Source organism: Rhincodon typus, chromosome 42 (genome assembly GCF_021869965.1).
Source record: "Rhincodon typus isolate 14 chromosome 42, sRhiTyp1.1, whole genome shotgun sequence".
Taxonomy (NCBI): domain Eukaryota; kingdom Metazoa; phylum Chordata; class Chondrichthyes; order Orectolobiformes; family Rhincodontidae; genus Rhincodon; species Rhincodon typus.
Genome location: NC_063373.1, coordinates 8,586,549 through 8,599,839, shown reverse-complemented (window position 1 = coordinate 8,599,839; position 13,291 = coordinate 8,586,549). Strand labels below are relative to the sequence as shown.

Below are 13,291 nucleotides of genomic sequence, written 5' to 3'. Positions count from 1 at the left end.
CAAAGTCCTTGTACTTGATATCTTCCAAGGATCTATCCTCGGTCCCTCATATTTGTCATCTACATACTGTCACTAGGTGACATCATCCAAAAACACTGTGTTAGTTTCTGCATATACACTGACAGTGTGCAGCTCTGCCTCACACCAACCCTCACCATTCCTTCATTGTTCCTAATTTATCGAACTGCTTATCCCACATTCAGTACTAGATGAGCAGAAATTTTCTCCAATTAAGAATTGGGATGGTCAATGCTATTACCTTCAGTCACTGTGACAAAATCCATTCCCTAAGTACTTAATCCATCTCTCTCCCTTGGAACTGAGGACTTTGCATCATCTTGGTGTCATATTTCCACACCATCGCTAATATCAGGAATTTCAATCGCCAGAACATTATCCGACCCCATTTGCAGCTGAAACCTTCATCCATGCCCATCTTACCTTTAGATTTGACTATTCCAACACACTTCTGACCAACCTCTCACATTCACACTACTCCCATCCAGAAATATGAGATCATTAAAACCTCTGCTACCCATTGTGTTTTCCTCACCAATTCCTGTTTATCCACTGTGTTATATCTAGGATCTTCCCTCTTCATTCACTGAGTCCTAGCTGAAGTTGCATAGGTGGGGAGAAAGAGGAAGTTTGGCGTGGGGGGGGTGGTTGATGAGAAGAACATACTATAAAGGGGGAGAAATGAGCTGTAGAGGTGGTGAGGGGAGAAGTGAGTGCAGGAGGTGTGGAATGAGCTGGGGGGGGGGTGGAAGTGGGAGAGAATGAGCCAGGTGGAGAGGGAGAACAAGTCTGAAGTCTTGCTAGGAAACATGTTGTGAAACTTGAAAGGGTTCGGAAAAGATTTACAAGGTTGTTGCGAGGGTGAGAGGGCTTGAGCTATAGGGAGAGGCTGAATAGGGGTGGCATGGTGGTTAGCACTGCTGCCTCACAGTGCCAGGGACCTGGGTTCCATCCCAGCCTCAAGGCAACTGTCTGTGTGGAGTTTGCACGTTCTCCCCGTGTCTGCATGGGGTTTCCTCCAGGTGCTCTGGTTTCCTCCCACAGTCCAAAGATGTGTAGGTTAGGTGGATTGGCCATGCTAAGTTGCCTGTGGTGTTCAGGAAGGTGTAGATTAGGTGCGTTATAGGGGGGATGGGTCTGGGTGGGTGCTCCTGAGGGTTGGTGTGGACTTGTTGGGCTGAAGGGCCTGTTTCCACACTTTTTTAAAAGAAAAAAGAAGAACAAAGGCCAGGGCTATTTTACCTGGAGCATTGGAGGCTGAGAGATGCCCTTATAATGGTTTATAAGATCATGAGGGGCATGGACAGGGTGAATAGTCAAAGTCCTTTCCCCAGGGTAGGGGAGTCCAAAACTAGAGGGCATAGGTTTAAGGTGAGAGGGGAAAGATTTAAAAGGGACCTAAGAGGTAATGTTTTCTCACAGAGGGTGGTGTGTGTATGGAATGAACTTCCAGAGGTGGTGGTTCAGGCTGGTACAATTACAACATTTAAAAGGCATCTGGATGGGGACATGAATAGGAAGGGTTTAGAGGGATATGGGTCAAATGCTGGCAAATGGGACTAGATTAATTTGGGATAGCTGGTCGGTATGGATGAGTTGGATTCAAGGAATCGTTACCATGCTGTATATCTCTGTGACTTCATGATAAAGAAGCTCCATGAGTACCTCATGTTTGCTGTTGGATTTGGGGATGGGAGAGATAGGGGACAGGGAGGACACTTCAAAAGGGAGTAACTTATGTTTGTGATATTAAAAAAACTAGACACTCTGTGTTCAACATAAAGCCAGTTTATTTTAACTTGGTCAAGAATATTATCCTCTATAACTCAATTGGAGTTGTTAACATTAGCAGAGACAGAGAAATGCCTATCGCTCAGTCCTGGATGCGATTAGCATAAACTAAAATCACTATTGTTATTTGTGAATTTGCTTATGTCGGAGAAGATGGGATGACCGAGTGAATCTTTTCCCACACTCCGAGCAGTTGAATGGTCTCTCCCCGGTGTGGATTTGCTGGTGTTTCAGGAGGATGCATAGCTGAGTGAATCCCTTCCCACACTCAGGGCACGTGAAAGGTCTCTCCTCAGTGTGAACTCGCTGATGTGCCAGCATGCGGGACGACTGAGTGAATCCTTTCCCGCACTCAGAACAGGTGAACAACTTCTCTCCAGTGTGAGTACTATGGTGTTTCAGCAAGCTGACTAACTGGGTGAAACCCTTCCCACACTCAGAGCAGGTGAATGGCCTCTCCCCGGTGTGAGTTCTTTGGTGTGTCAGCATGTTGGATGAATGAGCGAATCCCTTCCCGCACTGGGGGCAAGTGAATGGCCTGTCCCCAGTGTGAACACGCTGGTGTCTCAGCAGGTTGGACGACCGGGTGAACTTCATGCCACACTGGGGGCAGTTGAATGGCTTCTCTCCAGTGTGTACTCGCTGGTGTACAGTGAGATCTGACGACGTCTTGAACCCAGTTCCACAGCAAGCGCAGCTGAACGGCCTCTCATCAGTGTGAACACGTTGGTGGGAGATCAGTTCCCAGGAGCTTTTGTAGCATTTGCCACAACTTGAGCATTTAAAAGGTTTCTCGTCAGTGTGAACACGTTGGTGTGTCAGCAGGCCAGAAGAAGAAGTGAAGCCCTTCCCACAATCGGAGCAAGTGAACAGTCCCTCCCCAGTGTGAACTCGTTGGTGTTTGAACAGATTGGATGAATTAATGAATTCCTTGCCACAGTTGGAGCAGGTGAATGGCCTCTCCCCAGTGTGACTGCGCCGGTGAGTTTCCAGCTCAGATGGGAACCGGAATCTCTTCCCACAGTCCCCACATTTCCACGGTTTCTCCCAACTATCAGTGCACGTGTGTGTTGGCAGACCAGCTGATTGGCTGAAACCTCGTCCACACACAGAACACATGTGCAGTTCCTCTCCACTGCGAACAGCGCTTTTTCCTTCCATGGTCAGAATCCGATGGTATTTCAGATGACTCCAACCTGGGTGATTCTGCTAGAACCTGGTGTGCTGTTTCGTTGGAGTTTCCTGCATGTAGATCCTCTTCAGACCCTGTGAAAATGACTTAAAACAGAGAAAGGGAGTCAGAGAGAGCCCACAGAAATACAATGACAGGTGAGGTCAGCACTCGGCAAAAGTGACAACGAATGCTAGCAGATTGTCATAAAAACTTAACTGATTTACTACTATCCCTCAGGAAACAGTACCTGCCACTGAATCTAGGCCTTTACAAGATTCCAAGCTCCATGCAAGTCAAGAGGGAAGAGATGCGAGAGTGCTTTTACAAAGCTACAGCATGGAGGGTCACTGGTCAGGGACCCAGGTTCGATTCCACCCTTGGGCGACTGTGAGTGTGGACTTTGCACATTCCCAATGTCTGTGTGGGTTTCCTCTGGGTGATCCAGTTTCTTCCCACAGTCCATAGATGTGCAGGTTAGGTGGATTGGCCACGCTAAATTGCTCACAGTGTTCAGGGATGTGCAGGTTAGGTGCAATAGCCACGGGAAATGCACGGTTACAGGGATACAGTGGGAGAGAGGTCTGGCTGTTCAGAGGGTCAGTGTGGACTTGTTGGGCCGAATGGCCTGTTTCCACACTGTAGGGATTCTTTGATTCTACTAAGTAGAAACTTTGCAAAATCTCCATGTCAAATGTTGCTTTATAGCATTTCTGCGAAACAATTGGAACATTATGTTAAAGGTGCTATATAAATACAAGTTGTTGCAATTAATGTAGACATCTATCACTGTTCCTTCATCATCACTGTGGGAGTAAACTGAAGCTCCTTACCTTACAGCACTGTGGGATCACCTTGACCACACGGACTGCAGTGGTTCAAGAAGGTCAAGCATCATCTTCTCCACATGCAGCTGGGGACTGGCAACAAAAACAGAAATTGCTGGAGAATTGCATTAGTCCCATATCCTTGAATGTTATGATATTTGAAATACTCGTCCAATTTTTTTTTTGAAAGGTTATAAGGTTTCCAGTCTCCACTACCTTCCCAGGCAGTACAATCCAGATTCCCACCACCCACTGAGTGGGAAAGATATTTTTCCCAAAATCCCCTCTGAATCTCTGCCCTTTACCCTAAAACTGTGCCCTCTTGTGATTGACCCCTCAACCAAGGGGAACAACTGCTCTCTATTCACCCTGTCCATACTCTTCACAATCTTATACACCTCATCCATGTCCTACTGTCAGCCTTCCCTGCTCTAAAACAGACAAGCCAAGCCTGTCTAGTCTCTTCTTTTCACTCAATTTCTCCATCCCAGGCAACATCCTGGTGAACCTCCTCTGTACCCTCTAATGCTATCACATCTTTCCTGCAGCGAAGTGACCAGAACAGCACACAGTACTCCAGCTGTGGCCTGACCAACACTCTGTACACCACCAATATTACCTCCTTTCTTTTATACTCCATGCCATGACTGATGACAGCAAGTCTGCTGTATGCCTTCTCAACTATCCAATTCACGTGCTCTGCTGACTTCAGGGATCTGTGAATAATTACCCCAAAATCCCTTTGTTCCTCTAAGCTACCCAACGTCCTGCCATTCAGTAAATACTCTCTCATCTTGTTCTTATCAGGGTTAAATACCATGAATCACTGAAGGTGGGATTGCAGGTGCAGCAGGTGATGAAAAAGGCAAATGGAATTTTGCCTGCCATTGCTCGAGGGATGGAGTTTAAAAACAGGGATGCTATGCTGCAGCTGTATAGAGTCCTGGTGAGGCCACACCTGGAGTACTGTTTGCAGTTTTGGTCTCCTTACTTGAGAAGAGATATACTAGCACTGGAGGGGGTGCAGAGGAGATTCACTCGGTTGATTCCAGAGTTGAGAGGGTTGGATTACGAGGAGAGACTGAGTAGACTGGGATTATACTCATTGGAATTCAGAAGAATGAGGGGAGATCTTATAGAAACATATAAGATTATGAAGGGAATAGATAAGGTGGAAGCAGGCAGGTTGTTTCCGCTAGCAGGTGAAACTAGGACTAGAGGGCATCGCCTCAAAATAAGGGGAAGCAGATGTAGGACTGAGGTCAGGAGGAACTTCTTCACCCAAAGGGTTGTGAATCTGTGGAATTCCCTGCCCAGTGAAGTGGTTGAAGCTACCTCACTGAATGTTTTTAAGGCAAGGCTAGGTAAATTTTTGAACGTAAGGGAATTAAGGGTTATGATGAGTGAGCCATGATCTTATTGAATAGCGGGGCAGGCTCGAGGGGCCAGATGGCCTACTCCTGCTCCTAGTTCTTATGTTATATTCTTATCTATCAGTGGTCAACCCATCTGAAGAACCCATCTATATCGTCCTGCAACCTACAACCATTATCTTCGCTGTTCACTATTCTACCAATCTTAGAACATAGAACAGTACAGTACAGGCCTTCGGCCAATGGTATTGTGCCAACCTATTATCCTACGCTAAGATCAAACTAACCTGCACACCCTACATTTTACTATCATTCATGTGCCTATCTAAGAGTCGCTTAAATGTCCCTAATGTATCTGACTCTACTACCACTGCTGGCAGTGCATTCCACGCATCCGCCACTCTTGGTGTCATCTGCAAATTTGCTTAACGTTCCCCCCCCACATTTTCATCTACATTTATATATATTACAAACAATAAGGGTCCCAGTATTGATCCTTGTGGTACACTGCTGGACACTGGCCTCCAGTCATGCAAACAGCCTTCAATCACTACCACTGACTCACCGGTCTGCAACTTCTTGGCTTATCTCTACCACCTCTCTTAAAAAGTGGAATCACATTAGCTGTCCTTCAATCCTCTAGCATTTCCCCTGTGACCACAGAGGAATTAAACATTTGTGTCAGAGCCTTGGCAATTTCCTGCCTTGTCTCCCGCAGCAGTTTGGGATGCAATTCATCCATGCCAGGGGATCTGTCTGTTTTTAAGCCTAACAGAGCCTCCAATACCTCACTATTTCCTCTATCATACTGTGCATGTTTCTCACCTCCATTTTCCTGAATTCTGTACCTACGCTCTCATTTTCCAGAGCGATGACTGCAGAGAAATATTTATTCAACACCCTTCCAATAACCTGTGGCTTCACACACAGGTTGCCCCCTTGGTCCCTCATGGGCCCTATTCTTACCCTGGTTAACCTCTTCCGTTTAATGCATTTATATAATATCTTAGAATTCTCCCTAAACCTGTTCGCAAGTCCTTACTCATGCCCGCTTTTTGCTCTTATAATTGCTTTAAGTTCCCTCCTGCACTTCCTGTGTTCCACGAGAGCCACAGCTGAATTGCTCCCTTCAGTCTTGCTAAAAGCCCTACTCCTCTTCTTTATCCAGTCCTGAGTTATCTTAGACATTCAGGGTTCTCTGAACTTATTGCTCCTACATTTCCTTCTAAAGGGTACATATTGGATCTGTCCTCTTCCCAGCTCCTTTTTGCATGCCCCCCTCCCCAGTTATTCTGTTGTAGACTTACCAGTGAGGGGCAACGTCTTTCACACAGAGTGGTTTGTGTGTGGAATGGACTGCCAGAAGAAGTGGTGGATGCAGGTACAGTTACAACATTTAAAAGACAATTGGATGTTTACATGAACAGGAAAGGTTTGTTCCAGCTCATTAGCACTTACTGCAAAAAGATTTGTCCTTCAGTCTTTCACAAAATCTTAAATATGTCACTTGTAAATATCTAATGATCCGGTAATCAGGACAACTTTTTGAATTCTCTCGTGAATGCGTCAGTCAAATCTCTCTTCAATCATTCTTTGCAACAAGGAGAACAATTCCAGTTTCTCCAAAGCCTGTCCATCATCTTCTGGGCACAAGTCAGGAGTGTAATTGAATAATCTCCATTAACCTGGATGAGAGCAGACCCAACAACACTCCACAAGCTCAACACTGTACAACACAGAATAGCATGTTTGATTCGCACCCGCACCCCCACAAGACGCCCCTCCACTGCCCGGCCTCCCATCCCACTGACTCTCACCATTTGCGGAGCCAGAAAGGTGAGATCCAACCACCAGGAGATCTCCGGGTGTAGCGGGGGGATGGGGGTAGGAGAGAGACGGAATGAAGACCGCGCATGCGCCCTCCCAGTCACGGACGCGACCCACCGATGATTGACGGTAGGTCCGGACCAATAGGCAGAAAGGGAGTCGCGGGTGAGGGCGGGGCTGGAGGACCAAACTTAAGCGACCGGTCCTCCAACCAATGGGAGTGAATGGGAGGGCGTGGCTGATCTGGGACTTGGGTGCGGATTGGTCAGGGAGAAAGTGAATCTTACTATCTCAGAAAGTGAATCCTGTCCACTTTGGGAAGAGCGCAGACGGGAGAGGATTCGAAGGGAGTCCATAAATAGGAGCTAACAGTGTGAAGAAGGGTCCGACCCATCAGCTTTCCTGCTCTTCTGATGCTGCCTGGCTTGCTGTTGTTCCTCCAGCTCCACGCTGTGTTACCTCTGACTACAGCATCTGCAGTTCTTACTATCTCTGGGGCAATAATTAATATGTATTTTCAGTAATTGATGAATTACATTGTCATGTGAACTCAGAGGGGGAAGTGTGGGTTGTTGTCAGTGGGAGGTGCTGGGATCTGAATCAATGCATACGTGCAGGGAGCCTTAAGATCTGAGGGACAGTAATTGAGAATTTTTTTTTGTGAAGCCAGCCGTCCCATTGCTATGCAATAGTAAAACTCATGGAGGTTTTTAAAGTGGGGACCATTGGAGAATGATGCATGCGAGGAATTTATGACCTGTCTCTGAGGATACAGTGAGGAAAATGAGGGGTCCTGGAGAATAGCAAACTGTTCATGTTCAAAAACAGAAGTTGCTGGAAGAGCTCAGCAGGTCTGGCAGTCACTGTGAAGAAAAATGTCAGAGTTAATGCTTCGGGTCCTGTGACCCTTCCTCAGAACCTTTTGTTCCTGATTTACAGCGTCTGCAGTTCTTTCGGTTTTTATTTAAACCACCCATGTTGTTAGAGATTTGACCCACTACAAAGTGGTTGACTCTTACCTGTCCTCTGGGCAATTAGGGATGGGCAATAAATGCTGGCCTAGCCAGTGACAACCTCATCCCATGAATGAATAAAAAAAAACTGATTGTGTATCTGTCATGATTTACACAGCGAATAGTCAGCCTGAGACTTCATCTGAAATGAACCACATAAACTATTGAAAGTGATTCCCAGAGGATCAACACTGTCTCCCCCACAATGCTCATTCACTCCATAGATAGTTGAGAAATGAAAGATTGATGTAGGTTTGGGCCTAGAACAAGTACAAAGCAATTTGATGCAGTGGTCTTCTGGATGGGAGGGAAGCAGCAAAAGGCAAGTGATTTTATTGTCTCAATCTTAGTGACAAAGAACCTCCATGAGCTCTTTGCATTAGTTTTGGGAGAGGTAGAGCCCTTCAAGAGTAACAAATTTGTGTTACAGATATTAACTCTCAACAAACTGAGTCAAACACAAGGTTGATTTATTGACTATTATGCAAAACATTAGCATTGCTACTGGGCTAAAGATTATTAAGAGCAGCAGAAACAGATCCCAAGGAATACTGGTCAGTCTTGGATGCAACTAACAACACTATCCTTACACTGTGAACTCGCTGATGTCTCAGCTAGTCAGATGACCTAGAGAAACCTTTGCCACACTCACAGCAGAGAAATGCTCTCTCCCCATTGTGAGAGCATCTGAACCTTCTCTCATCAGTGTGAACAAGTTGATGGTGAATCAGCTCCACAGACCTTTTGAAGCACTTTGGACAGTCTGGGCATTTAAAAGGTCTCTTGTCAGTGTGAACACACTGGTGTCTCAGCAGGCTGGATGAGTCAGTGAATTCCTTTCCACACTTGTAGCGGGTGAATGTCCTTTCTCCAGCATGAATTCACTGGTACGTGGTGAGTTTAGATGATCGTCTGACCCCATTCCTGCAGCAAGAGCAGCTTGATCTATTCTCATCAGTGTGAACACTGATGCCACATAATTTCGTCAAAACTTTATAACTCTTTCTGCATTTAATAGGTCTCTCATCAGTGCGAACCTTTTGGTGTACATGTTGAGTTCAGATGATCACTTGAACCCAGTCCAACAGTGATGGCACCTGAATGTAGGAGCAAATTACTGCAGGGTGCTGGAATCTGTACTGAAAACAACAAATGCTGGAAATCACAGCAGGTCTATAATTTGGGGTATCAACATCTTTCCTCCACCAGCACCCTACACCCACTATCCCCACACTCCCCCCACCCCAATCTATAGCATAAATGTTATCCCCTCCACACTTCACTTCAGCTCTGATGAAGAGTTATCTAGACTTGAAACTTTAGCTTTCTGTCTCTCCATGGATGCTGTCTGACCCGTTGTCATCTCTAGCCTTAGTTGTTTTCAGATGGCACCTGAATGGTCTTTCAGCAGCGTGAACACATTGATGGGACATCAGGGCCTCACCACCTTTAAAGCATATCCTGCAGACTGGGCCTTTAAAAGGCCTCTCATTGATGTGAACTCGCTGGTGTCTCAGCAAGCCAAATGACTGAATGGATCCCTTCCCGCACACTCAGCAGGTGAATGGTTTCACCCCTGTATGAATGCGTTGATGAGTTTCCAGCTCAGATGGGTAACTGAATCCCTTCTCACAGCCCGAACTGGACCGAGAATGCCTTTTGTTGTGTAGCTTTCATGATTTACACAGCCTGTGTCTTCATCTGAAATAAACCACACCAATTATTCAAAGTGATTCCCAGAGGATCGATAATGTCTCCTCCACAACGCTTATTCACTACATAGATAGGTGAGTCAGTGGTAGGGAAACTATTGGAGAAAATTTGGAAGGAGTGAATTAATACCCACTTGGAAAGGCATGGGTTCATTAGGGATAGTCAGCATGGCCTTTGATAGAAGGAGGTCATCCCTAATAAATTTGTTAGAATCTTTTGAAAACGTGATCAAATGTGTGGATGTGGGATGTTCAATTTATATGGATTTTAGCAAAGGTTTTGACAAAGTCCCACATGGGAGATTGATGGAGAAGATTAAAACACACAGGAATGAGGGAAAGTTGCTGGGATGGATCAGAAACTGGCTTAGTAATAAGACACAAAGGGTGGTGGTAGAAGGTTATTTGAGTGACTGGAGGCTGGTGTCCAGTGGCGTACCACAAAGATCTGCACTGGGAGCCTTATTGTTGTTTATATACATAAATGATACAAATGAAAATCTGGGGGGAATATTAAGCAAATTTGCAGATGACAGCAAGGTTGGTAGAGTTGTTAATAGCGAAGAAGATGGTAGTAAGTTACAGGAAGATACAGATATGTTAGTCAGATGGGCAGACCTATGTCAGATGGTATTTAAACTTAATAAGAGTAAAGTGATGCACTTTGGAAGAAGAAACAAGATGAGGGAGTATTTAATGAATGGCAGGACACTGGGTAGCTTAGAGGAACGGAGGGATCTTTAGGTAATTATTCACAGATCCCTGAATTCAGCAGAGCATGTAAATAGGTTAGTTAAGAAGACATATGGGATGCTTGCTTTCATCAGTCGTGGCATAGAGTTTAAGAGCAAAAAGGTGATGTTAGAGTTGTGCAGTGTTAGTCAGACCACAACTGGAGTACTGTGTGCAGTTCTGGTCACCTCACTACAGGAAGGATGTGACAGCACTAGAGGGGATACAGAGGAGAGGATGTTGCCTGGGATGGAGAAATTGGGCTATAAGGAGAGACTAAATAGGCTTGGATTGTTTTCTTAAGAGCAGAGAAGACTGAGTGGGGGACATGATTGAGATGTATAACATTATAAGGAGTATGGGCAGGGTGAATACAGAGCAGCTGATCCCCTTGGTTGAGGGGTCAATCACAAGAGGACACAGTTTTAGGGTAAAGGCCAGGGGATTCAGAGGGGATTTGGGAAAAGTCTTTTTCACTCAGGGGGTGGTGAGAATCTGGAATGCACTGCCTGGGAAGGTAGTGGAGGCCAGAAACCTTAAAACCTTTAACAAATATGTGGATGCGTACTTCAGATATCATGATTCAAGGACATGAGACAAGTGCAGGAAATTGGGATTAGCGCACTTTTAGTGGTAATTGTGTCGGTGCAGCTTTGATTGGACAAAGATTCGTACCGCGCAGAAAAGACCCTATGAATCTATAAAGTCAGATAATATCCAAGTTATATCAATCATGTCTGTCTTTCAGGTTTTGATGTGCTGTTTGTTTTCAGTTTCCCAACTGCAAATCCTTCCATTCTAACACCCCTGTTCAAAACATTTGAAATAGGAGTAAGAAAATATAAGAGGGTATCCATAAATACATAGTGAAATTGAGCTGAATGAATCTGCTAGTTTGTGGGGCTGACATGAGGAAATTGTAAACAACAAGGATTATCATAAAACTGCAACTTGTTCAGAAACATCCATCTTGGAGGGAAACCCATCAATTAGTCTAGACTTACATAAGAAAAACAGAAAGAACTGCGGATGCTGTAAATCAGAAATAAAAACAGAAATTGCTGGAAAAGTTCAACAGGTCTGGCAGCATCTGTGGTGAGAAATCAGAGTTAACATTTCGATTCGAGTGACCTTTCCTCAGAATTCTACATAAGATTCTGACCTCCATGGGAAAAGATAGAGATAAAAAGAGTGCAAGTGAGAGAGAGAGAGAGAGAGAGAGAGACAAGATGGCCAGGGATAAAAGAAATGGGCTTCATACATCTGCAACACAAATAGAGTTCTCCAGTGGATGTCCTATTGGGGAATATGTATCTCAGAGCATGTTACAGTGACCTGCGATCTTTTACCACAGGCAGAATGGACAAACCTGTTCCCTTCCACATTCAGATTCTGAATACATTTCTACGCTGTTGGATTGAGTAACTATCAGCTTTTGTTTTGATGTCTGTGTCGAGTTTCCCGTTTGTCAATCTTCCCCATTCCAGAACCCTGCAAGCATGCAAACTCACAATTTTAGCACTGACTGGGAATTCAGAAGAGACAAACATTTCCATAATGCTTCAAACTGTATTATATTTCATTTTGTGCTTCCCTTGTTAAAGTCTTTAAAAAAAAAGAAATAAAACGTGCAGTGCCACATATTCATTGTTGCGTTTTTCATTTTATTTCAGAATTAAGAATCAAAACTGATAGTCAAGTGACAGTGAATTAAGTGCTGATGTACATTCACATTGTACTACTCCATGTATGATTATGTATAAGTACTTGTGTGTAACGTACTGGCATGACCAGCCAACCCCAAGTATAGAATACTAAATCTGAACTCATTTATAATCATTATTATCTGAATTCATTTATAGTCTATGCATCTGAAGGAAAATAAATCTGCAACGTCCACCAGTTGTAGAGCCACATAAATGGGGAAATACACAAGCTTAGAATACAGTTTGACACACGTAGGCACTCCTTCATCAGTAGACATGGTCCGGATGTCAGGAGACGGTGCTGGACAGATTGGCTGCAGGTAAATGTATTCATGTTTTGGCACCTTCTAATCTTGAGGTCCACAAAGCTCCACGTTGGTCAATTGCTCTCTGAATCACTCCACGTTTGCCTGCCATTTCAACACACCACCATGTTCCCTGGCCAACATCTGTGTCTTGGGTTTGCTGCAGTGTTTCAGCGAAGCTCCGCACAAGCTGGAAGAATAATAACACCTCATTTTCTGCTTGGGAACCCTGTGGCCATCTGGACTCAATATTGGGTTCAATAACTTTGGGGTATGAGCACTTTCTCCGATGTCCTTATCCCAAACCCCACACACCAGGAGTTGTCATCACATGGTCTGTCACCACAAACAACCCATTGTCAGCCATTAATGGTCCCTACTAGCGTTTGGGCTGAATTTTACCCCTTCTTTTGTGTGCCCAACTGTTTTTCTCTCTGCCTGAGCTCCATCTCCACCTCCACTCCCACTGTATATACCAAACTTTTCCTAGCTACAATCAATTCTGAAGGGTCAGTGGACCCAAAATGTTTGCTCTGCTTTCCCTCCAAAGACACTACCAGACCTGCTGAGCTTTTCCAGCCATTTCGGATTTCGTTGGCTGCTGCACGTCCTTTTACTTTCGCCTCCTTTTTCTTTTTTATTTGTTTCCTTTCCTTTCAAGCCCGGAGAGTGACAGGTGAAGGGGGAGGCCTCTGGCAGCAACACCAGGGCCAATTGAACACGGCTCCCACCCCAGCCTGAGGGAAGGGTCCCCGGCTGATTCCCCTGGCCCCGATCCGCAGGGTAGGCTGAGGCTCCAGGTCTGCAGTTAGAGCC

General features: G+C 45.1%; 1 protein-coding gene across 2 annotated transcripts; it reads right to left on the bottom strand.

Moving 5' to 3' along the window:
* Positions 1 to 1,791: 1,791 nt before the first annotated feature.
* On the bottom strand, positions 1,792 to 7,084 carry LOC109937316 (zinc finger protein 239-like). Of its 2 annotated transcripts, none has more exons than XM_048619338.1 (3): positions 6,998 to 7,084; positions 3,814 to 3,900; positions 1,792 to 3,087 (listed from the first exon to the last, which is right to left on the bottom strand). In XM_048619338.1, exon 3 carries the CDS (start codon positions 2,968 to 2,970, stop codon positions 1,933 to 1,935), a length of 1,038 nt encoding a protein of 345 aa, XP_048475295.1. In that variant the 5' UTR covers positions 2,971 to 3,087; positions 3,814 to 3,900; positions 6,998 to 7,084; the 3' UTR covers positions 1,792 to 1,932. The 2 variants fall into 2 exon arrangements, with proteins under 2 accessions (XP_048475295.1, XP_048475296.1); XM_048619339.1 differs by having other exon boundaries at positions 1,829 to 3,087; positions 6,639 to 7,052.
* Positions 7,085 to 13,291: the final 6,207 nt, after the last annotated feature.

What these genes read in the sequence shown, in the direction of transcription:
- LOC109937316 (XM_048619338.1), bottom strand. Translation starts at nt 2,970, where the DNA reads ATGGAAGGAAAAAGCGCTGTTCGCAGTGGAGAGGAACTGCACATGTGT.